Source organism: Symsagittifera roscoffensis, chromosome 3 (genome assembly GCF_963678635.1).
Source record: "Symsagittifera roscoffensis chromosome 3, txSymRosc1.1, whole genome shotgun sequence".
Lineage (NCBI taxonomy): Eukaryota > Metazoa > Xenacoelomorpha > Acoela > Convolutidae > Symsagittifera > Symsagittifera roscoffensis.
Window position 1 is genome coordinate 18,155,594 of NC_087064.1, and position 22,500 is coordinate 18,178,093.

The window sequence follows — 22,500 nt, forward strand, 5'->3', positions numbered from 1 at the left end:
CTCTGTAATGAATTTGCACGGGCTGAAGGGGGGGGGGGGGAGTGGATATAATGTCTCCAAGGATTCGACCCCCTCATTACCTAAAGGGTGCCTTATTTGGATCTTTTTGTTTCAACAAAATTGGGGGTATATCGTGCGCCGAAAAAGGAAGTGTAGGCACATTGTAATGTTTTTGGAGAGGTAGGACAATCCGTTTGGTTCCATTGTATAAAAGAGTCAGAGCTTTCAAATACTAAAAATGACGTTTCGAGATATATTTAGAAAAAAAAAACCCAGTACATTTCCAGAAATGCATCTAAACACTAAATAACCAAAGCAAAAAACAGAAAAGAGCAGAAAGATTGAAAAAAAAATGAAAATCATGATAATAAAAAAAAAACAAATTACAAACTTAATAACAGTTTAAGATCTGTTCTCAAAAATGTTGCATTAGTTTTTCTAGCAAGTTTTCAATCAGCCCAAAAAAAATGATAGTACCAAAGATCACCTTGCTCCTCAAATCTAGATATGCATAAAAATGTAAATCTTACAAAGTATAACCAGAAATATGTAATTATTTTTTGATATTCGTTTCCAAAATTTTGAGAAAAAAAGTTTTTTTTTTATAGGAGACTCCGTTTGATGTGTGTGTGTGAGGGTAAGTGTGTGTGTGTGTGAGAGAGAGAGCAAAGTACACAACAAGACTGCTCGTATCAGGGAAAATAGCAGCTTCCCTTTAATGTCGCTGAAATTATTTTGCTAAAATAATTTTTGATAAGTAAATAAAAATGCCATTTGAAGAAAAGATTATACATTTTTGCGTCTAGAAATTAAAAACAAATTTTTTGCCTCTGTTCAATTTGGAGAGATTTTAACTGCCGCTCATGTTTCAATAGCCAAAACTATTTCATCATTTTTTCCAATTGATTTGAAATGATCAAAGTTATCCCTAATTCAATCCCTTATATCTTTAAAACAATCATCACAGACAGGGGCGGATTTAGGGGGGCGGACGCTCCCTCCTCAGGGATTCGACCCCCTGCCGATCCAAAGGGTCCCCCCGCTTTGATACTTTTTCAGAAATCCATTTTTGGCCGACCGACCCTAAAATTTTTCTATAGGCGCCTTGGCGCCAATATATACTAACTTTGAGGGGGAGCGCGCGCCAAAATAACGCATTTTTCCCTTTTTGGCCTGTTTTTCAAGATTTTGCCTCCGACGCAGAAATTTTGCCTAAATAGGGACAAAACAGTGCTTTGGAGAGCTCGAAAAATCAATTTGGTCGACCTAAAAAAAAAAAAGGTCGTCAAAATTTTGGAAAATCTTTTGAAAATCCCCCCCCCCCTCGAGAAAATCCTAGATCCGCCCCCTGATTTCGAGGGAAAACGCGCACCAAAATATAACGCAATTTTTCGGTCAACATTATTGAAAAAAAGGACCAAAAACGCTTTTTTGGCCTTTTTTCAAAAATTTGCCTGCAGCGCAGAAAGTTTGGTCAAAATAGGGTCTTTTTAGTGGTTTGGGAGAGCTCAGAAAATCAGTTTGGTCGATCTAAACAATGGTCGACAAAATTTTCAAATTTTCGGAAAATCCGAAAAAACCCACCCCTCTGGAGAAAATCCTAGATCCGCTCTGGTCGGTCAGCCACAAATGACTGTGGTGAAAAATAATAAAGAGATCTTTTGGAAAAGTCTCGCAACCAAAAAAGAATGAAAAAAAGACGTAACCCCCCCCCCCCCACACACACACACACACACACACACACACGTGTTGTTATTAATTTCCAGCTATTTGCAGCTGTTGCCAGTTGGAGGTCGCACATAACGGAAGAGGATGACGAGGACAAGTGGGAGTCTCTCATCTTCACCATCCCCAATGCGGTGACACCTACAGGCAGATCATGTGCTCACTTCAAGTAAGAAAACAATGACCATGTAGACAAAGAAGACCCCCCCCCCGCCAAATAGACAAAGTGAACAATCTCCTCCCTTAAATTAAATGGCAAATTCATGCAGTATGGACCACATGTATTATTCTCAAATCTGATTAGCTGAAAAACTTTTTTTAAACCTCCCCCTAGCTTAATTGGTACGCAAGCAGAAGCAACAATCATGCCAAAACTTCTATTTTTGCCAATCATGCCAAATCATAAATTAATCAACTTAACGCCACACTGCGCTAAAAGTAAGTTAAAATCAATGTGCGGGTCTTTGGAAATGGTTGTAATATGTAGGGAACTAGCATAGGGTGACTAAAACGAGGTGCTTTTTTGGTTAGGGTCCGTGTTGTGCAAGGAGTGGCAGACGCATCTTTTCTTGTAGGAATGGCGTCCCGTTAGCACCCAAATTATTGATTCTTTTTTCGGGGTTATCAAGGTCACAAAAAACCGGGTTATCACGTTTATTGTAATTTATGATAACTGAAAATATCAACACGTCTAAGCAGGGGCGGATCTAGGATTTTCAAAAAAACTTCGAAATATTGTCGACTTTTTTTTAGGTCGACCAAATTGATTTTTCGAGCTCTCCCAAAGCACTACAAAGACCCAGTTTTGGCCAAAATTTCTGCACCGCAGGGGCAAATTTTGGAAAAACAGGCCAAACAATTTGTTTTTAGACACTTGTTGGAAAAAGTAGACAAAAAAATTACGTTTCTTTTCGCGCGCGCTCCCCCCTAAATATTAGTAAATATTGGCGCCAAAGGTGCCTTTAGAAAAGTTTTAGGGTCCGTTACCAAAAATGGATATCTCAAAAAAGTATAAAATGGAAACCTTTGCGTCGGCAGGAGGTCGAATCTCTGAGGAAGGGGGCGTCCGCCCCCACCCCTAAATCCACCTCTGCGTCTAAGCTTAAAGTAGATTTCAAAAACCCTATAAATTACTTAATCGAAAAAATACAGCAATTGAGGTTACAACAACTGATATTTTCTTGATAAAAGCTACTTGTTTCCAGCATTGTATTTCACTGCATTTAACAATTATCTTTACGGTCAATCGTTTTTTTTTTCAATGTGATAGACAGGGACGGTTTTATCGGGGGGGGGGGGGGTGCCCTTTTTCTCAGGGATTCGACCCCCTGCCGATCCAAAGGGACGGTTTTATCGGGGGGGGGGGGGGGGGGGAGCGTGCCTTCTTTCTCAGGGATTCTACCCCCTGCCGAGATATCCATAATTGGTGACGGACCCTAAAAATTTTCTAAAGGCGCCTTTGGCGCCAATATATACTTACTTTGAGGGGGAGCGCGCGCCAAAATAACGAAATTTTTTTGGTCAAAATTTTCTAAAAAGTGCCTAAAAACCCCCTTTTTGGCCTGTTTTTCAAGATTTTGATATAGGGACCAGTTTGAGTTTATGTAAGTGCTATCAATTCTTGTAGATAGACACCAGTTTGAGTTTATGTAAGTGCTATCAATTCTTCTTTCTGTCTGGGGACCTGCTGTCTTGACCTTGCGATCTCTAATGTCCGATGGGATCTGAAATAAAAGAGTGCAGTAAGATTTCGATTTGATGCCTAACAGTTTGCCTATAATAAAACTTATTAACAACCTTTTGAATTTCCAAACTTACGACTTTAACATGGCGCAGCCAGCAGAGAAAAAAGGAGGGGGAAAATCCATTAAATATAGTAGCATTTTGGGAAACACGAACGCCGGAACCTCCAGTATAATGGGAGGAGTGGATAATTAAATTTCACTGGGGGATGATAGCAAAATACGACATTGATCCCGATGATTTCTATTTTGCGAGTACTCTAAATGCGGCGGCTATCGCGGCGTTGCCTGAAGAAGTCAATGGAAAAAACCGTATCGATTCGGAAAAGAAGTTAAAGTCTAACTTGTATCTTTGTATCGGAGATGAGGCGCAACGCATATTCAAAGCACGGAAACCGACGGTTGACATTAAAACGGAACGGTACCCACGGGTCCTGGATGAGATGCAAAATGTTTTCCAACGTGAGAGGAATGTAACTCATGAGCGGAGACTGTTCTACGGACGAAAACAACGTGAGAACGAAACTTTCGAAAAATTTCATGAGGAACTAAGTGCCCTAGCAGGAAGATGCGATTTTGCAAACGCGGCCGAAAACGTTCGTGATATTTTCATTATGAATATGCGGGAATCGGACTGCCAACGAGAATTGTCACGATCAACTAAGTTACCGGAGGAAGTGTACCGGATCGCCTTATCATATGAACGTGGTGAGCGCGCATACAAATCATATACGGGAAAACCAGCTTCATCAGCTCCGGCAATTTCAATAAAACAAGAACCAGTAAATGATATAAGAAGGGGACAAGGATTTTTTCGAGGCCGAGGACGTGCGGGACGTGGAGGATATACCCAAGGATCAAGTAGTAGTGGGGGAAGCGGAAACAACCTTAGGTGCTACAATTGCGACGCGCCAAATTTTACCCTGGACCACATTGCGAGCTGTCCTGCAAAAGGAGCAACATGTAACTCATGCCGAAAACTGGGACATTTTGAACGAACATGCCGAGGAATTAGAAGGGGTACTAACCAATGGAGAGGACGTGGACGAGTCGGATTGGTTAGGGAGGAAAATTAGCATCATCAAAGTACGCAGAACGTAAACGAATTGAATGAAGACCCAGTATCGTGGGTGAATCAGCAGGCGTGTGGGGAAAACGAGTCCATGACGTCGGGATCGGATGACTACTTGGTAATGTCGATAAAAAGGAAGAAAAATGAGACTGAATTAAAGATCCCTGGGGCCCGCGTTCAAGTGGAGGTGTCAGGAAGAAGATGTGGTTGTGGATAGATAGTGGATCTCCAGTGACTATCTTCAGCATAAATGACCTAAAAACAACGTTAGGAAAAGCAAATATTCAACTACAACCGTCAAAGGAGGAATTTCTGGATTACAACAACAACCGAATAAACATACTAGGGAAGGTGATGATGTCGCTAAATGGCTGGGCAGCACCAGCGCGAATGTCAGTAATATCCGGAAATCATCAATCAATCCTTGGGCGCGACCTGATGGGCACCCTGGGTCTCGAGCTAGTTCAAAGGAAGAAAGTGATGGGAATCACAGGGGAAGGGACCAGTCAAGAGGAGGAGGAATACGACGAATTGCAAACATACTTCTGTAAGTTGTACCCAAATTTATTTAGTAGGATAGGGAAGATCCGGAATGCGAAAGTAAGAGCTGAATTTTTTGAAAATTTGAAGCCCATACAACAAAAAGGGCGTAGGGTGCCAATCAGTCTACAAGAAAAGGTGGATAAAGATATTCATTGGCTGATAAATGAAGGACATATCATGAAATTACAAGAGTGCTCAGATAAGTATTTCGTCTCTCCTATCGTCATTACAGTAAAAAAGGACAGAAGCAGAAAATTAGCACTAGAATCAAGAGAATTGAATAAACAGGTACACAAAAATAAGTACCAGATGCCGAATATTGACGAATTAATTGACGGAGTAAGTCAGATTATTGCGGAGAAAAAATCGGGGAATGTATACTTTACAACATTGGATTTCACATATGCGTACGGACAAGTCGCATTAGAACAAAAAACAAGCGAGCAATGCAATTTCTCATTAGTCGGCGGAAAATCCACGGGGAGTTATCGTTTTAAAAACGGATTTTACGGACTTACGTCAATGCCGGCGGAATTCCAGAAGGTAATAGATAATTTACTGAAGGAGTTCCCCCAGGCTAACGCGTTTATTGATGATATCTTAATTGCTTCAAAAGGAACTAAAATCGAACACATTGCGTTAGTGGAAAAGATATTGAAAAAACTGGACGTCTCCAATGTCGCGTTAAAATTGCGAAAATGCGAATTTGCGAAAACTGAGTGCGAATGGCTTGGATTTCGAATTGGGGAAAGTGGTATAACGCCCTTAGTAAGAAAAACACAAGCTGTAGAAGACTTGAAAACCCCAAAATCTCGAAAGCAGTTGAAATCCTTGATGGGTTCGTTACATAGCTTACACAAATTTTTACCCAAACTTGCCGAGTTAAGCGCACCGTTAAGGCCACTACTGAGCCAAAATAATGATTTTGTTTGGACACCCGTGTGCGAAAATGCGTTCCAACAACTAAAATCGCTTGTAAAAAATATCGTCGAATTACGACATTTCGACATTCACCGTGAAACTAGAATAATTTGTGACGCTAGCCACGATGGCCTAGGGGCCGTTTTAGAACAGTATGGCGCATCCGGATGGCATCCGATTTCGTTTGCATCTCGTTACCTTAATCCGGCTGAAAAAAAATACTCCACAAACGAATTGGAATTACTCGCGGTAGTGTGGGCCACGGAACAATTTCGGAATTATATATACGGTCGGTATTTCACAGTGATATCTGATCATAAAGCGCTACTCACATTGTTGAATTCGTCACCAAAAGGAAATAAAACATTTTTCAGTCGCTTAACTCGTTGGTATGATCATCTGGTGCCATATAATTTTAAAGTTGAACATCGACAAGGGCCAAAAAATGGGGATGGCTGACTATCTGTCTCGGTTTCCGTCCGCAGAGGCACCCGAGACGAGCCATTACGATGAAAATTTTACAGTAGCAAAGATAAGAATGATAAACGCGGCGTTGAAGCCTAAGGACAAAATGAAACGTAGGGGTCAAGACGTGAACAACATTCAGCGAAAACCGACGGTAGGGGGCGTAAAGTCATGTTTCGACACAACGAAAGCAGTTTCATCCAATGAGAATGTAAGAAAAGACGATTATGCAAATATTCACCGTGAGCACAAACGCTCAATAGAGGGCGTGTTTACATGCAACCGACGGTTAACCAATTAGCGTCGAGATATTTGCATACCGGAGGAAATATGCAAATACCGAAGAACGAGATTCAGACTTTGTTCTCATTGCTTAAATTACAGTAACCAACACAAAAAATTGATTCAATACCCTCGAAACCCTTCCATTTCAACAAATTACAAGTACAAACCTTCGGTGTCAAAAAATTATAAGTGCGAACCAACCATCTTACAAGATTGCAGTGAAAAGCCACCTACTTTGAAAATTTACAGTAGTAAAGATTATAGTGAAAAGCCAGTTACTTTGAAAAAATACAGTAGCAAGTCCGAGAGAAATAACATGAGTAATTCGCCAGAAAAGAATGATCCTCCAACTTCGACAATAGTCAACACATCAACTAATTCGGGAAATGTTAATCTAAATGTTGTGTTAAACCGCCTAAGTCAACCTCCCAGCGTTAGCTCGGATTCCGATATTGAAATGATACCACCTGAAAAACTTGATCTGAAAAACTACCACCTGAAAAACTAATTCTAAAAAAACTGGATACAATTATATCTTTTCCACATCAGTTCCCCGGTTTATCGTACCCACTTGTACAAAATGAAAAATGGATCTATTCCATAGTGCCGTCGGATAGTAAAATCGTGAAGAAAGTTGAACACCCGGAAGTTTTGAATTTAAAATTAATCGAAGCAAACATTGAAAAAGACCCAATTATGAAGACCATCCGAGACAACATCAGAGACAGGAACCCACGAGCAAAGGAGATTATTACAAGATTAGGACAATACTACGCCCAGCATTACAACGATTTCGCAGTAAGGGAGAATTGCCTGTGGATGGACGGCCGGTTAGCGATACCGAAGGACCTATCATCAGCAATTCTAAATCGTCTCCATTATAACCATCATGGGAGGGATAAGATGTTCGCGGCGGCAAAGGACGTGTGGATTCCCCTTATGCACCGAAATATCGCGGCCACAGCCAAATACTGCAAAAGTTGTTTAGAAGCAGGTAAAAACCTTAAGCCAGACATTCCCAAAAATGACATGGGGGCAACGTACAATCCTAAGGAACCAAATGATTTGGTCCAATTAGACTTCTGGGGTCCAGTAAACTATGTTAGGGGTCGGAAAAAATATGTACTTGTAGCAGTAGATACTTTCTCGCATTGGCCGTCGGCGTATGTTTGTTCAAGCAACAAATCAAAAAGTGTATTAAAATTCCTAAGGAAGTACATAAATACTCATGGACACCCAAGGAAATTGCACATGGATCAAGCCACGGGGTTTTTCTCTAACAAAATTCAAAATTTCTGTAACTACGAAGGTATTGAACTTATTAAATCTCCGGTTAGGGACCATCGCGCAACAGGAATGGTTGAACGGACTATTGGGTCGATAAAAAATTACGTGTTGACTTATCTCCAGGAAAATAAAAACTACTAGTTTGGGGAGATGATCTCCCGTGCGCTTAGTGCATTACGTTTCGTGCCACACTCTACAACTAAACTAACGCCATTCGAAGCATACCATGGTCGAGAAGCTAATACGGCACTGCGAAACTTAACGAAAAAATCGTCATTAAAAAACCTAAACTGGAACAATGTCGTTAAACAAAAGTTACCTTGTTTAGACAAGGCGGGAAACCTCCCAGTTGTTGAACTTACCCTAGATTGGGAGAAGAGAAGTGACTTAGTGTTCGCCCCTCAAAATAGGAAAGCTCCAATCATGTTGCACGATGACGAGGTAGCGGATCCTAAGGCTCCGGAAGTTGTGAACCCCAAGGAACTAGGCCCACCCAAGACCCCAACATGGCTGAAAAGGCATAAAGCAAGTTCAACGACGGTGTATCAGAGGACCGGGAAGACGGATCCAAAAGACCCAAGGAGGTATAAACGTTTGCCATTAAAAATTGACAAAATGACTAAACATACGGTGCAAATGAAACAAGGGTCGTTACTAAGGCGGAGTGGTGTGTCTTTTAGATCGGCGGCTGAAGAAAGGCTAATTGGGAATAAAAGCGAGGAGTGCACCCCTGGACCGAGTAGAAACGTGACCAGTACACCGGCCTCAAACGATTCGAACAAATATAAACGAAAAGCGGAGAAGGACCGGGCCGCAATGGAAAATGCAAGAAAATCAACAAAACAGCGAATAGTTGAATACTCGGCGGACGAGAGCGAAGACGACGACGACGAACACGATAGTGAGTGGGAAATCAGACGAAGGGAACCAACCCTAGGTGCGGCGAACGAAGGACAGGATGTACCGTCGGTTAGTGGGAACTCACCACGACCCGTCGGTGGAAAACGCAATAAAAATCAGCACGAAACGGCGACGCGAAAATCAACACGGCAGAGACGCGGAGTTGACAAAATGGGGGGGGGGGGGGGGGTTATGATCCACCGCATAGAACATAAATGATGGAATCGACAAGACGAGAAAAGGAGAAAAGTAACCTTAAGAGAGGTTTGGCGGGTGAGAAAACTCAACAAAACTAAAAAACTCAACTAGTACATTTATACAATACAATACAGTAACATAAAGTTGATAAATTTTATCTACGCTAAAATTTATTTGTGGTTGCCCGAATGATATAGGGACCAGTTTTGAGTTTATGTAAGTGCTATCAATTCTTCTAGATAGACACCAGTTTGAGTTTATGTAAGTGCTATCAATTCTTCTTTCTGTCTGGGGACCTGCTATCTTGACCTTGCGATCTCTAATGTCCGATGGGATCTGAAATAAAAGAGTGCAGTAAGATTTCGATTTGATGCCTAACAGTTTGCCTATAATAAAACTTATTAACAACCTTTTGAATTTCCAAACTTACGACTTTAACAATTTTGCCTGCGGCGCAGAAAATTTGACATAAATAGGGTCTTTTAAGTGCTTTGGGAGAGCTCGGAAAATCAATTCGGTCGATCAAAAAAAAAAGGTCGATAACATTTTCGAAAACGTTTGAAAATCCACCCCCATTCGAGAAAATCCTAGATCCGCCCCTAGTGATAGATGTGATCGGCGCGTCCCGTCCCGTTTACTCGAGCAGTTGAATAGAGAAAATCTTGGTAATGTCTAGAAAAATCAGAAAAATCAAATTGCAACTCCCACTACCCCACCCCCCCCCCCACCTCACCTCACCTCACCTCACCTCACCTCACCTAAACATCAATTTTGTTGCGTAACGAGTGATTTTAAATGGCGACCAAATATGTTTGTCATGACCTCATTGGGTTGCATGCCATTTTATACAGCAATCGGGCAATAAGAAAAAATTACTTGTAAAAGCTTACAGTTTGGGCCAGAAGGAAAAATTGTCTCAAAAGCCTCCCCCCTCTGCCTTTAGTGGCTTCTACTGCCTCGAGGCATATGCAACTGATGAGGGTTGGGACGATGAGGAGAATGAGATGTCTGCATGGGAGAGGGAAAGACTCAAAATTCAGTTCACATCTCTCACAGCCCCCATGTTCCGCAGTATCAACTTCTTTGTAAACCCAACAACTATAGGTAAGGAACATAAGACGGCTTTTTTCCCTTCTCCAACCTCCACATTTTGATATTTCTACAACTAATTGTAGACTAATTGACATTGATGTTGTTTGCAACTGTAATTTTCTGGTGTCCTTGATCGATAGTCATATCCCCTAATTATTTTAGTTCGACTACTAGCGTTGGAGATTAATGTTGTAATTTAATTTTTTAAGCTGATCTCATTTTTTTTGGGCAATCATATGCTTTATAACACATTTAAACACTGATGACGTGTTTCGAGAATTGTTTTTTCACTACATCTCAGTTAAGTTCATAAAAACTATCAACGTACAACTTGAAATTGCTAAGTGATTCCTATTGATATTTTTTGTGCTGTCAAAGTTTTCAACTTGATGTGAAAAAAAATCATTTTTATTTTGGCCATAACGTCAATAATAGGTTTGTATCCAAAAGTGTGCAACAATTTAAATTGTAGTCATCTTCAGCTTCCTATTTTCTTCTATGTTTGTTTTGACGGTAGCAGGACATATTACCCTTTCACATCTTGTCCTCATAAAATTGCTCTATGCCATTTTAAACTATGCTCCAACTTCTTATCCTATGCTAATTTATCTTAAGCTCAATTGTGTCGCAATTAGTTTTTCTTTTGATGTAATAATTAAAACCCGAATTATAAATTTTTAACCAGCACGTGTTCACTCATTTAAGACCAGCTTTTAGGACTCAATTGAGTCGCAAATTCAAGTTAATTGTTGTGAAGACGCAATTTAGCGCTTTGCCTAAAGAATTTATTTTATCACAATTAACAAAATTTAATACCCCATTTTCACAATTAAGGGTAGGATGAATGCTAAAATTGTTTCATTCTGTGTACTTTATTATTCAAAATTGCAACAAAAATGAGCGAGTTTCTTGGAAATTACCGCATCGCACTCTTATAATTGCTGGTCATGAATATAGCAAGAAGCTAGAGGCAATAAATGGTAACGAACATTGGAAATGCTCAAGGTTTTTGTCACCAAATTTTGGTTTAAGATATTAAAAATGGGGTTTGAGGGTTGCTCTAGGCTGATACGGTTGCGCTCTTTTTGTATTTTTTCTTATAGTTTTGGTTTTTTTACAGGTGTATAGAAACTGTGAAAAGTTGCTTGAATACGGCGTCGGGCCGCCTTTGGAAAAGTGTTGCTTCAAAACTTCTCGGCGACGTTAAAGTCGTTCATAAAAACCGTTTTTGAGATTTTAGATTTTTCGTTTTCTTCAGTGCTTTCGTTTTAGTTAAATTTTATGAAAGTTTTTCGCAGCAAAAGTAACATCATCTGCTAGAGGGAGACTTATTAAAATTAGCTGATGGTCTGACCCTAGAGTAAAGTATATTTTTCAACTTGAAAAAATTAAAAAGCACGATGATGCTAAGGATTAAAGAGATGAGTTTCAGTTTGATCGTTCAAATGAGTGAAATCATAATCACTATTTTTCGCACATAAAGAGACCACTATATTGGAATACCAGAGAGGGCACTCCCATAAAAGCAAGGTGACAGCTATCACATTTGGCAATAATGAGATTTCCACGAAGTGAAGCTTTCTCTGGGCGATCGGGCGCACGAACCGTGGCGAACAAAAAAACAGTGCAATTAGCTTTACCATCTCGATCTGCAATAAATAGGGCTCCAAATTGACAAAGCAAGCTCTAAAGTAGAAAGAACTTATGCCCGATGCCGAAAGAGTACTTATTTTTGGCAATTGCGACAACGTAAAGGCTCTTTAGTCTTTTCCTAGTCAAACCTAGAGTAATTTTTGAATTTCAATAAAAAATTTGACTTTTTGGTGAGTTGATCTTTCAAACTTTTGATTTTAAAACACATGCATTATCCACTAAGCTATATCGACTTGTTTTGTTATGACTTTTGCTCATTCAAGAAACAGATACAACTCGCTGCAATTGTAAGTTAGTCAAATGTAATTTTGCTTGTTCGTGTTTTTATGACATTTTACTTCGTACGAGTTATTTTTAATTGAAATTTGAAATTTTATTCACATGCGGCAACTACTTTATAATCAAAGTTAATGGTTCTTTGATATCATTTTGAAGATTTTCTACGGAATTCTTCCAAGAGATAGAGTAAATTTTTGTTATAACGAGCGTAAGGTAAACTGGAATAGCTTAAGTTGGAACGTAGATTAAAGTGGCAAGGGGTAAATAGGTAAAGGATAAATTGGAATCGGATAAATCGTCATGTAATGGTTTTGACACAGCCCCATTCGCCGAAAAACTATGATGTACCGTGCGTTTTTGTCCGAATTATTTTGACTGCCTCAAAAATCAAATAAATTTCAAATAATTAATAACCGGCAGTGTTGCAAAATCGAAATAAAATTACCTCAAGGTCGAGAAACAATTGTTCTGAGCTATTTCATTTTTAGACCAATTCTCAGCTTCGTCTTACTGAACTTACTTGTTCGACATACCGGAAAATTCATACAAAAAAGGAATCAGTTACTTATCAATGCCCTGTTGTTCTGACCCATCGATTAATATTTGTTTTGAATTGTAATTTCATGGTTTGGTTTTTGAAGCGGTTTTTAGAAATGAATGGCCTGCTATCCAAAAAAAAATGAAAGCTGATTTTGCCGGATAAGATAGTTTTTTCTTTTGGTGATTTAATAATAATTATTATCATAACAATCATAATCATAATAATCATAATCATAATCATTATAACAATCATAATAATTGTGGTTTCTGCGATTCCAGACTCAGTTATTTTGTTGAGCGAAAATCTTTTAGATTTATCTGTTTTTTTTTCCAATTTACCCCCTAAATGCAAAGCAAATAATTCTATTTTTGCTTTGCATTCAATCCCAACAATGCCTCTTTCTCTTCATATTTATTTTAGTTCAAAATTATTAAATATCCGGCGTTTGAGATCAGAAATCTTTTTTCTCCAATTTCTCAGCGGATTCCCCTGTTTTTCAACAAGAAAGTTACTAAACTCTGTTATCAAGTGCACGCTGACGCCCGCATGAGTGGCCAGCCTATTAGCATGTGCGTTGATTAGCAGGCCCAACTAACTTGTCGATTACCTCTTAAATTTTTTTAACTGGGTGAAATTGAAGTTTTGTTTTTCTGAACATATCATTTTTTTTCTTTTGAATCAGCAATCAAAGCAATTATCCAATCCAAAAAAAAACAAAAGCTATGTCGCTGGTAATATATTCGATTTACAACCCTTTTCAAAATTTTTGTTAAAAAATGTAGATTTACTTGAATTGATTAATACAAAGGTTAGTATTTTTATATTATTTTGAAGTTTTTTCACACCAGACGAAGTAGGTTTTTGGTTGCCCTTTTGTTTCTTGATCGAATTCCTGTTCAATTACAAAGTCTGTTTGCCACCTAATTTCACAATATCATTTCGTGGGAGTGCTTGGCGTATTGTGCGACATAAAAATAATTGCTCTCTGTTATGACTCAGAGTAAGAGTAGCAAGGATTAAATGGCTGGGGTTAGATACAGAGATTGAACCTGAGGTGAGAAGTGAGAGTTGAGAACAGTATGGGGTTGTGGACGAATGAATTGAGAAAATGAAGAAAATGATATGACAAACTAAGAAAACTACAAAAAAAAAGATTTCTAAATACTGACTATTTATTTAGTTTGTGGTCACTATTTGACTTTGTCTGAGTTTAATCAGTTTTGACATCCGCCAGATTAATTTCTCTAATCAATCTGTCTAATCTTGGAAAAGTTTGATGTCAGCACCCCACTTACAGTTAATTGGTCTTGTCTAATTCAGGCTACAATCCATCATTGTTTGACGATCTTGATCAACCTTAGCCTTTCTCAGGGCTTTCGATAATAAATTGGCTTTCATTATCTCAGTAAGACAATACTGGAGTTCGACAGTCTTATCTTCAAATCTTTCTCGAATTAAAAGGTACTTCACACCGATGTGCACGAAAGAGTTCCTGCACATCTTGATGCAGCTCTGGCTGTCCTCCTTGATAACTGTTTGGTCCGCTACTCATCAAGCCCACGTACTTCGCCCAAATATAGAGCATTTTAAACCACTGATAATATTGCTTGGTTCACAGCTTCACTGCTAGATATGACTACAATTGTTTGTTTCGCAGAGTTCTAACATATTGTCTCCCCTTTCTTCTACAAATGAAAGCTGTAGCCCTTAGTTGACCTATCATTCACATCTCCAACCCATTCAGCATCTGCGGATCCCTTCAGTCGCACACAGTCAGCATCTATGGTGTAGTACAGCTCTAGATCTTAGCTTCTTTTTAATGAAACAGAACTTCCGTTGTAGCCACTTAAGAGTTGAGTCACAGTAGTCAGAATATCCAGCCTTGCTTTCTCCGTTGTTAAGAAAACTATGATTTCAATGCATTAGTAGAGTTCGGCATTCATGACGCTGCCTCTGCTAACCCGGCTTCAGTGCAGTACTTCTTCAACATTTACGCGCTGATGTCCACTGCAGTCAGCTAGGTCAAAACTCTTCATCGATGCAGCGTGATTGGTTTACAGTTACTGGCCCAGGTGACTGCTTCAACTGCATCAACTGGAACCTTTAAATTGCTCCTCTGTCATATGTCTTGAATTGTTTGGAAATAAGGGACCTCATCTTTTCAAATGCTTCTTGACCACTACGTCCAATGATGGCGTCATCTCCAAAACAGGCACCTAGATTATTACACCCTCTGTTCTTTTACTCTTAAACAAACAGAAACATTGCTGCTTCTAGTAAACCCTTCCTCGAGAACAGAAGTCCTCAGTATCTGGTAACAACCCTACCTCAGTCCATAGAGACCTCGTTCTAGCAAGCACACTTGGTTGCTACCGCTGCTGAATCCCTCTGGCTGCTCCGTGTACACTTTTGCTGTTATCAGAGAATGTCCTCGAAAAAATAGTTTCCTCCTCGTTTCAAGTTCACAGGTCTGAGCAAACCACAAATTGAACGCCAGTCTTTCCACTTGATTGGACTCCTTCACTACATAATGGACTTCCAACCACTCCACTGATCCATCACATTTCGCTTCACAGCAAGAACCCAGCATCAATGAGTAACCTTGTGGGAGTTTGGTCTATCAAGAAGTGTCCACGTTCCAATGGCTTCTAAAGAGTTCACCTACGAAGCCATGGAAGTCAACCAATGCGTCTTTTCGGGTACAGGCATAGCTTCAGAGGAGTCTCTTGGCTATTGGACTCCAATATATAAAGCATGAGAGCACGCCATTCCATATCGCCTGAGTGGGCTCCTTGTCCTAATTATCCTCTGGACTGGAAACTTAGTGGAATGCAGAACCATTGTTTCTCCTTAAACAGTTCCACTTCAAAAACTTTCACTGAATTTACAGTATCAGCCTCAGTTGACGTGCTGAGTGATTCATTGGTCGTCGTGCTCAATTTTTCAATTTCAATGCATTTCTTGATTGATAGCACCAGCATTTGCATTGCACCAGAAGGGTTCATCGTTTGTTACGTTTCTTGCTCGCACTACTTGTCTGGTCTCTAGACTCATCAGCAAATAGGCGAGTAGACACCAATTCATCTCTGTGATCATTTGTTTAATGCTCTGCTATACCATTTTTCGTGTAAGGGGTTTGGACACGGTGAACTGTTGCATCACCTAGGAAGTTATCCTATACTTTCTTCCAAAATCTGCTATACTTTTGACGTTTACTCACCTCTATCGGTGCTCCATGTTCAGCCGAAAACTTTTGCAACTTCAGAGCATCACTCTTTTTCACCTGGCTGGTACTTGACCACTGCCAGCGATTGAATTTGTCAAAGAAACTCCTGACATGCCACGAGATTCTTTGTCAAAGAAACTCATGGCATGTACGCACGCTACATCGAATGGCATTGGGTCTTGTTTCACACCGTTCCGTCATCTTGGTGTCGCAGACTGCTCTGTTATCAGAGCTCGGCCCATCGGGGAGAGTAGGATCAGCCTTTTGAAACTCATTAAGATTTTTAAGATTTTTAAGTTGTTAGCTAGCAGTTTTAATCAACGACGGACTTGAAACTGGCGACTTCCATTAGAAAAGGCTGAAAATCTTCCCGCTAGATCAAAATTTGCTGTCACAAATTTGCGGTTCAGGACAGCGATGCGGAATAATGGACTTCAAAAGGCTGAGCCTACTCTCCCCGATAGTTTGAGTACTGATAACGAGGCAGTCTATGACACCAAGAAAATTAAATCTATGAGAATTGTTAACAATTTTAAGTATTTTAGGGTGACAACAAAAAATACCCAACAGTCATAGAATCAAACGTTTAAACTTTACTTGCCACTTGAGACCAATACAGCTAAGTTGTGCTGATGGTTGAAACTAAAATCATTGAGCAAACATAGATTTAGTGATAATGATTTGATATATTTTTCATCTTTTCACTAAAATTTTATCAAAGTGCTGCTATTTGCCTCAACAATTATATCAACAACAACTCTTAGTGGTTTGCAGGAGCTATTCTCAAGGTCCCACCACTTCTTTCTAATTTTCATGGCCTTACACTTCTGAATATTTTGTTGGGTAATCGTCGCTTTTGTCGTCGATATTTGTTCCGCTCTGTTCCAAAACGTTTCTTGGTGTTAAAGTGTTATCTCTATTCGTATCAGTTATTTCGGTTATGGACTCATGAAAGAAGGGTTGTTTGCTGTTATGTATGTTCTCTCTTTGGGTACAATATGTCTAGTTTGGTACTAATGTCAAAAGGTTTCTATCATTTGCACCATCGACATCTTTCAGTTTATCGACTTATTCACAAATCGAATTCCAAGTCTTTTAGTTTTTGCTCCAAAATTTTTGTGTCGGTCTCGAAAAAATTCTTGCCTGAGTTATGTTTAAATAAAGATTTCTCTACACAGTATACCCAAATAATCTGACTTAAATAAATGTTTTAAGTTTCTCAACTCTTCATTCAGCTCTGGTAATGGATTCTCTTGGGTGTTGTCTTAATCCTAGTTGGTTGTGTTTTGTTGATTGTTGGGATCCAAATAATAGCGAGACATCGAAACAGATAAATCACCAGAGATTTCCGTCATTTTCTTCATCCATCGAGTAATTATTGAGAAATATCTTCTTTTTACTTTTGATGAAAACATGAACTTCCCGACCTTTTTTCATTTAACGAATTCAGTAATTTTCTTTCCTCAATAAAAGTATATCCTGGTTTAATAATGGCAGTATCGTGAAATATTTCATCCAACAAGTTTTCTGTCATTAAACAGATTAAATGCACGCAGTTAAGCTACAAATGGGGGGTTTAGAAAGTTAGACGACGAGCAATTTAGAGCTAAATCACACAGGGGCTGATTTAGGATTTTTCTCGAGGGGGAGGGGTGCGGATTTTCAAAAAGTTCAAGAAATTTGTCAATTTTTCTTTTAGGTCGACCAATTTGATTTTCTGAACTGTCCCAAATCTTTTAAAGACCCTATTTTCTGCGTTACAGACTAATTTTTGAAAAACAGACCAAAAAAAAACGTTTTTAAGCACTTTTTGGAAAAATTTGACTAAAACTCGCGTTTTTTTTCGGTACGCGCTCCCACTCAAATTTAGAGTTTTGTCACCGAAGGCGTCTCTAGAAAAACTTTAGGATATCTCAAAATACTACAAAGGGTAATCCGCAGGGGTTCGAATTGGCAGGGGGTCAAATCCCTGAGAGGGAGCATCCGGCCAACACGCCCCCTCCCCCCATAAACCCGCTGGTGATGTCACAATTGTATAATTTAAGCAATTCAAAATTTACTTTTACTTTTTCGGTTTAATATTTTATAATTAATTTACAATAATCATTTTGGTCAGTTCTGTGATCATGTACTCTTTTTGGTAATTGCGTAGCTTCATTCTAAGCAAAAAGGTTTGTTGGCCCAGCTCTTATTTTTTGAATAGACAAAGAGTTATCGTCTAAGTTTCCGTTATGTCTAATTCGCTTGCGTCCTCTCTCTCGTCTTACCTTGCAAAAAAAACGAAACCAGTTTGAATAATTTTTCTAAGTTTATTAACGAAGTAGAGGAGACATTCTGTGCTTTTTGCGCTGCAACAGGCAGTCCTCATTATTTCGACTTTTGTAGCAAAAATAACGGAATATATCGGGGTGGGTTTTTTTTTTCTTCAAATAAATTTTGACTTTTTAACTAGCCATTTTGTCGGAATTTTTTCATGATTCGAACGCTATTGTTGTGCTGAGCTTGAATTTGAAAAGATATTTCACCTGTGATCATTTTTTGTAAAATTATGATAGTTTAGAGATTACTATTTTGTTCAATTTGGGACAATTTACTCGCGATATATTTCGCGCTATTAACGCGCGATATACTTCGCGCTATTAACACGCGTAAGCGGAGATTTAATTCGTCTTAAAAATTGTTTCAAATTGGTTCAAGAAGCTTACGTGCCATAACTGATTTGTTAATAGGCGCAAAATCTATCAATTTGTACGTAATATGGCGTGTTTTCATTTTAAAAAATCTCACCAAATTAAAAAAAAAATTAATTTTGTTTTCTTTACATTTTAAATTTTCCATGTTATTACTCCATGTTATTTTCCATGTTATTACCCTGATACGAGCAGTCTTGTTTGATTTGTAAATGTAAAATCAGTCGTTTTGGTTTCTGTGTACTTCGTCTTCATATATCGTCAGAATTTTTGATATCGCAAAAAAAAAATTGTTTCAACTAATTGCTTTGGTTGATCAGCTTGTTGTTTTTACCAGTTTGCGATATAATTTCACCAAAATAGCGAATTTCACAAAAATTATCTTGCATTGATTATGTTGGATCAACTCCCACTGAGAAGATTTCACGTTGACTTAAGAGCAACCTGTTTTCTGTTTCTAGTTCTTCTGATGTATAGTAATTTGTAATAAGGAATGGTGCATTACTATTATTTATGAAAAATTTCAGCTTCCGAATAAAACATTTTTAGGCGATACATTCCACGTTTCACTAAAAATGGTAATATCCTTCCTGTGTTTTTATTGGCAGATTGGTTTTCACTATGATAGTTTCTTAAGCAATTGATATCGCTCATTTCACAATGCACTTTTAAAAATTTTTAAAATTTTTTGGTTTGTTTCTTTTTGGTTGTTCGGATTTCTTTCGTAAGCAGTCACTTTTTTCGGGGAGTCTTCGAACTCTAGTTGTTTGTTGTTTGTTTTTCGGTCAGCTTCTTGGAATTATTCTTTTTTGTTATTCAGCTTTTTATGGAAATTTTATTTGGCTTTGCTGCTTAATTACTTAATTTTTTCGCTGCTCCCAATATCTTCAACTTTTTGCATCTGATGGAATGAATAATCATTAAATTGTGTAAAATATAACTACTATTAAGCTCTTATTTTTTTTAACCTGCCAAAGTTTTTTCGCCAAATTTACCATTTAATTGGTATCTACTTAAAAATGGAACTGTTTACGAACTCATTTATGTTTGATTTTAAGGTTTCTGGATTATCGCTATCATTAAAAAATGTTTGATACCAGGTTCCAAAAAATGAAGTTGAAAATCTCTGTTTGAGTTTTTAAACGGGAAAGTCATAGCGACTATCAAACGAGAAAGTTGCAATTCCCTCAACTACCAACTGACCCCTTTATCATACAGAACTATGCTTGTAAAAATGCTGAACAACATTCAGATGGTTTTCAAAAAATGACTTATTTTCAGCCAACTGTTGTGACCGGCAGAACCACATATACATTAAGCATGGGCTCAAACGACTGCAATTGTCTCCCGAACAGTACTTGGACAAACTCACAGACTACAGGGACCAAGGCAAACATCTCAACTACATCAAGGCACGAACAGTTTTGATAACTTATTAGATCCTTTTTTCAACTGTTTCAGACAGTGTTTACTGTACAAAACGGTCCTTGACAAAACAGAACACTAGAAAACAGTCCGTAAAAGTATGGTAATGGACAAAAAAACAGCCCAAGACAAAAACAGTCGAAAAACAGTCCCAAGTGGTAATTGTTTTTAATGAGTTTTTAAGTTATAATCGATTAAAAGTATTGAGAAAACATGGATAATGAAAAAACGTCAACATCAATCTTCGGAGGGATCGTGTATATAAAGGTTCAAGTCTGCCTATGAAGAATAACATTTAATCATTTTTTATAGTGGCTCTCTTAACTATCGCTCCTTTGCAAAAGAAAAGAAGGAGATTTGTTACTAAGTACAAGTTAATCAACACAAAACTGCTCATTTTAACATCGGATTTTTGTTTAATACTGATTTCAGCACGCAAAAAAAACGTGTTAAAATCAATCTAACCCAAAGAGCACCTATTTTTGACCGAATAGATTGCTCAAGGTCACCAATATGGTCAAAATGGTCAAAGTCAACAATTTGGCTTTAAAAATAAATTAAACGACACATGTCACAAAGGATTAACGAAGGTTTCAAACTTCAGGCCAAGTACAGCAGTCTATGCAATGTGAACTTCATTCTGGAGATAGGCTTTGGAAGAGGTCATTTCAAGGTCGACTCCTCCTTCCCAACACAGGCAATGAGCCCATTCATGTTCCCCATGTTCACAGATGTCCCCACCCAGTTCAACTACGGAAACCCTGGCGACCGTCTCACGTTCCGATGGTTCAAACACCACATCATGTGTCGAGGTAAGAGATCTATTAAAATGTAGTGGATTGCTAGGACCGCTCAGTTCGCCGACATATTTTCTTCGGCCGTTGCTTTCGGATATTTTTGTTGTCACCGTTGACCCATTAAGGGTGACTTTTCTTCTCGTGCAAAAACCTCAATACATTTACCCATTTGCAAAATTTTGTTCGGCTATCAGGGTGAACAATTGGTCATAGTGACCAGTCACTATTGGTCACTAATAGGTCACTATTTTTTCAATGGTCACTAAAAGTCACTATTTACAACAAAGCTTTCTGTTTTTTAATATTGTTTAAAAGGTCCCCTCTTTGCACTATTTTGAGATATCCGTTTTTCAAAAATGTGCTTTAAAATGACTTTTTTCAGCCTGCTTATTCAAAATTTTGCCTGCGGCGCAGAACATTTGGCCAAAATAGGGAAAAATTAATTTGGTCGACCTAAAAAAAAAAGGCCGACAAAAAATTCGAAAAACGTCATAGTCACTATTTTTCTCTCAAAAAAGTGGTCACCCTGTCGGCTATGGATTTTTGGTCGAAATTTGACATCTGGTCGAACATTGGAGTGATACAACTTCCGTCCATTTATACTTGTCAGCAATTTCGGATGTTCAAACAAAATTCAAAATAACTTTAGGCACTTGAACAAATTTTTTTTTTTTTGGTTTAAGCATTGTTATACTGCCATAAAGGCACAATCTCTGTCGCAATTGTATAAACGTTCAGCAAATGGATATGAAATGAGTCACCCAAACTGTCGTTTTTGTTTCGTTTTTCATTTTTTCGTTTTTGTTATATTTTCGCAAAATAGATCGCTGCTGTTGGAAGATTCTTCAGTGCTACATGCACAAGAAACGGATGTTCGTGTTGACCTAAATTTTTTGAGTTTGACTTGACTGAAATTGACTGTAATTTAGGTCAGCCCTGGATTTGTCAGGTTGAACGACGAGCACGCGCAGTGGTAAGATCAGATTTCCGGGTCATCAGACGGCCTCCTTCTATGCCTGAGCTACAAAGACGGATGCCCTGATTTGTTTTGGGCTTCGAAAAGGATCAAAGTCTGATAAAAAAAGCAATGGTGATTGAATCTGGGGTTTTAACTTCTGCGAGCATTTAACAACAAACGGTTGATGAAATATTTTGAACTTCTAACGGCAAAAAATTTTGTAGGACTCATGGATTTCCAGTGGATTCGAGCTGTATGAGTGTCAAAATATATTTGATTTTTGTGTGCTTTTATCTTTTACCTCTGGTTCACTTATCCATTTCTTATTATATTTAGTTCTAATTTTTAAAGAGAAACGACGGAAAATTGTGTTTTTTTCCTTATTTTGACACTTGTTTTGACACTTGTACCAATTTTTGAAAAAAAAGTTTATACAATCTGACCAGTACTAACATATTGAGATAAAATTTAAAAGAAATTTTTACCCGGCATACTTTTTAGTAGAACTTGAAACAAGATATTTGGGTCAATTAATACGTTACGGCACGCAAAACATCTTACTGTGTATTTTATATTGCGTGTGGTGGTTAAATTTAAAAAAAAAACCTCAAAAAATTTTTCACATTTTTTAAGCTTTTTTTTTACTCCATTCGTCAAAAGACAGTCCAGAGTTCAAGGCTTAGGCAGAATACGAGCAGTAT

The 22,500-nt window shown here is 38.4% G+C and overlaps 1 protein-coding gene across 1 annotated transcript in view; it reads left to right on the forward strand.

The window, feature by feature from the left end:
• LOC134841090 (uncharacterized) overlaps positions 1–22,078 on the forward strand; it is a 25,694-nt gene extending 3,616 nt beyond the window's left edge. Inside the window, exons 2-6 of the mRNA XM_063856870.1 lie at positions 1,777–1,894; positions 10,082–10,242; positions 19,901–20,031; positions 20,649–20,856; positions 21,771–22,078. Of these exons, the coding sequence (XP_063712940.1) occupies positions 1,777–1,894; positions 10,082–10,242; positions 19,901–20,031; positions 20,649–20,856; positions 21,771–21,883 (731 nt within the window). The 3' untranslated portion in view covers positions 21,884–22,078. The remainder of the gene's footprint in view (positions 1–1,776; positions 1,895–10,081; positions 10,243–19,900; positions 20,032–20,648; positions 20,857–21,770) is intronic.
• The last annotated feature ends 422 nt before the right edge of the window (positions 22,079–22,500 follow it).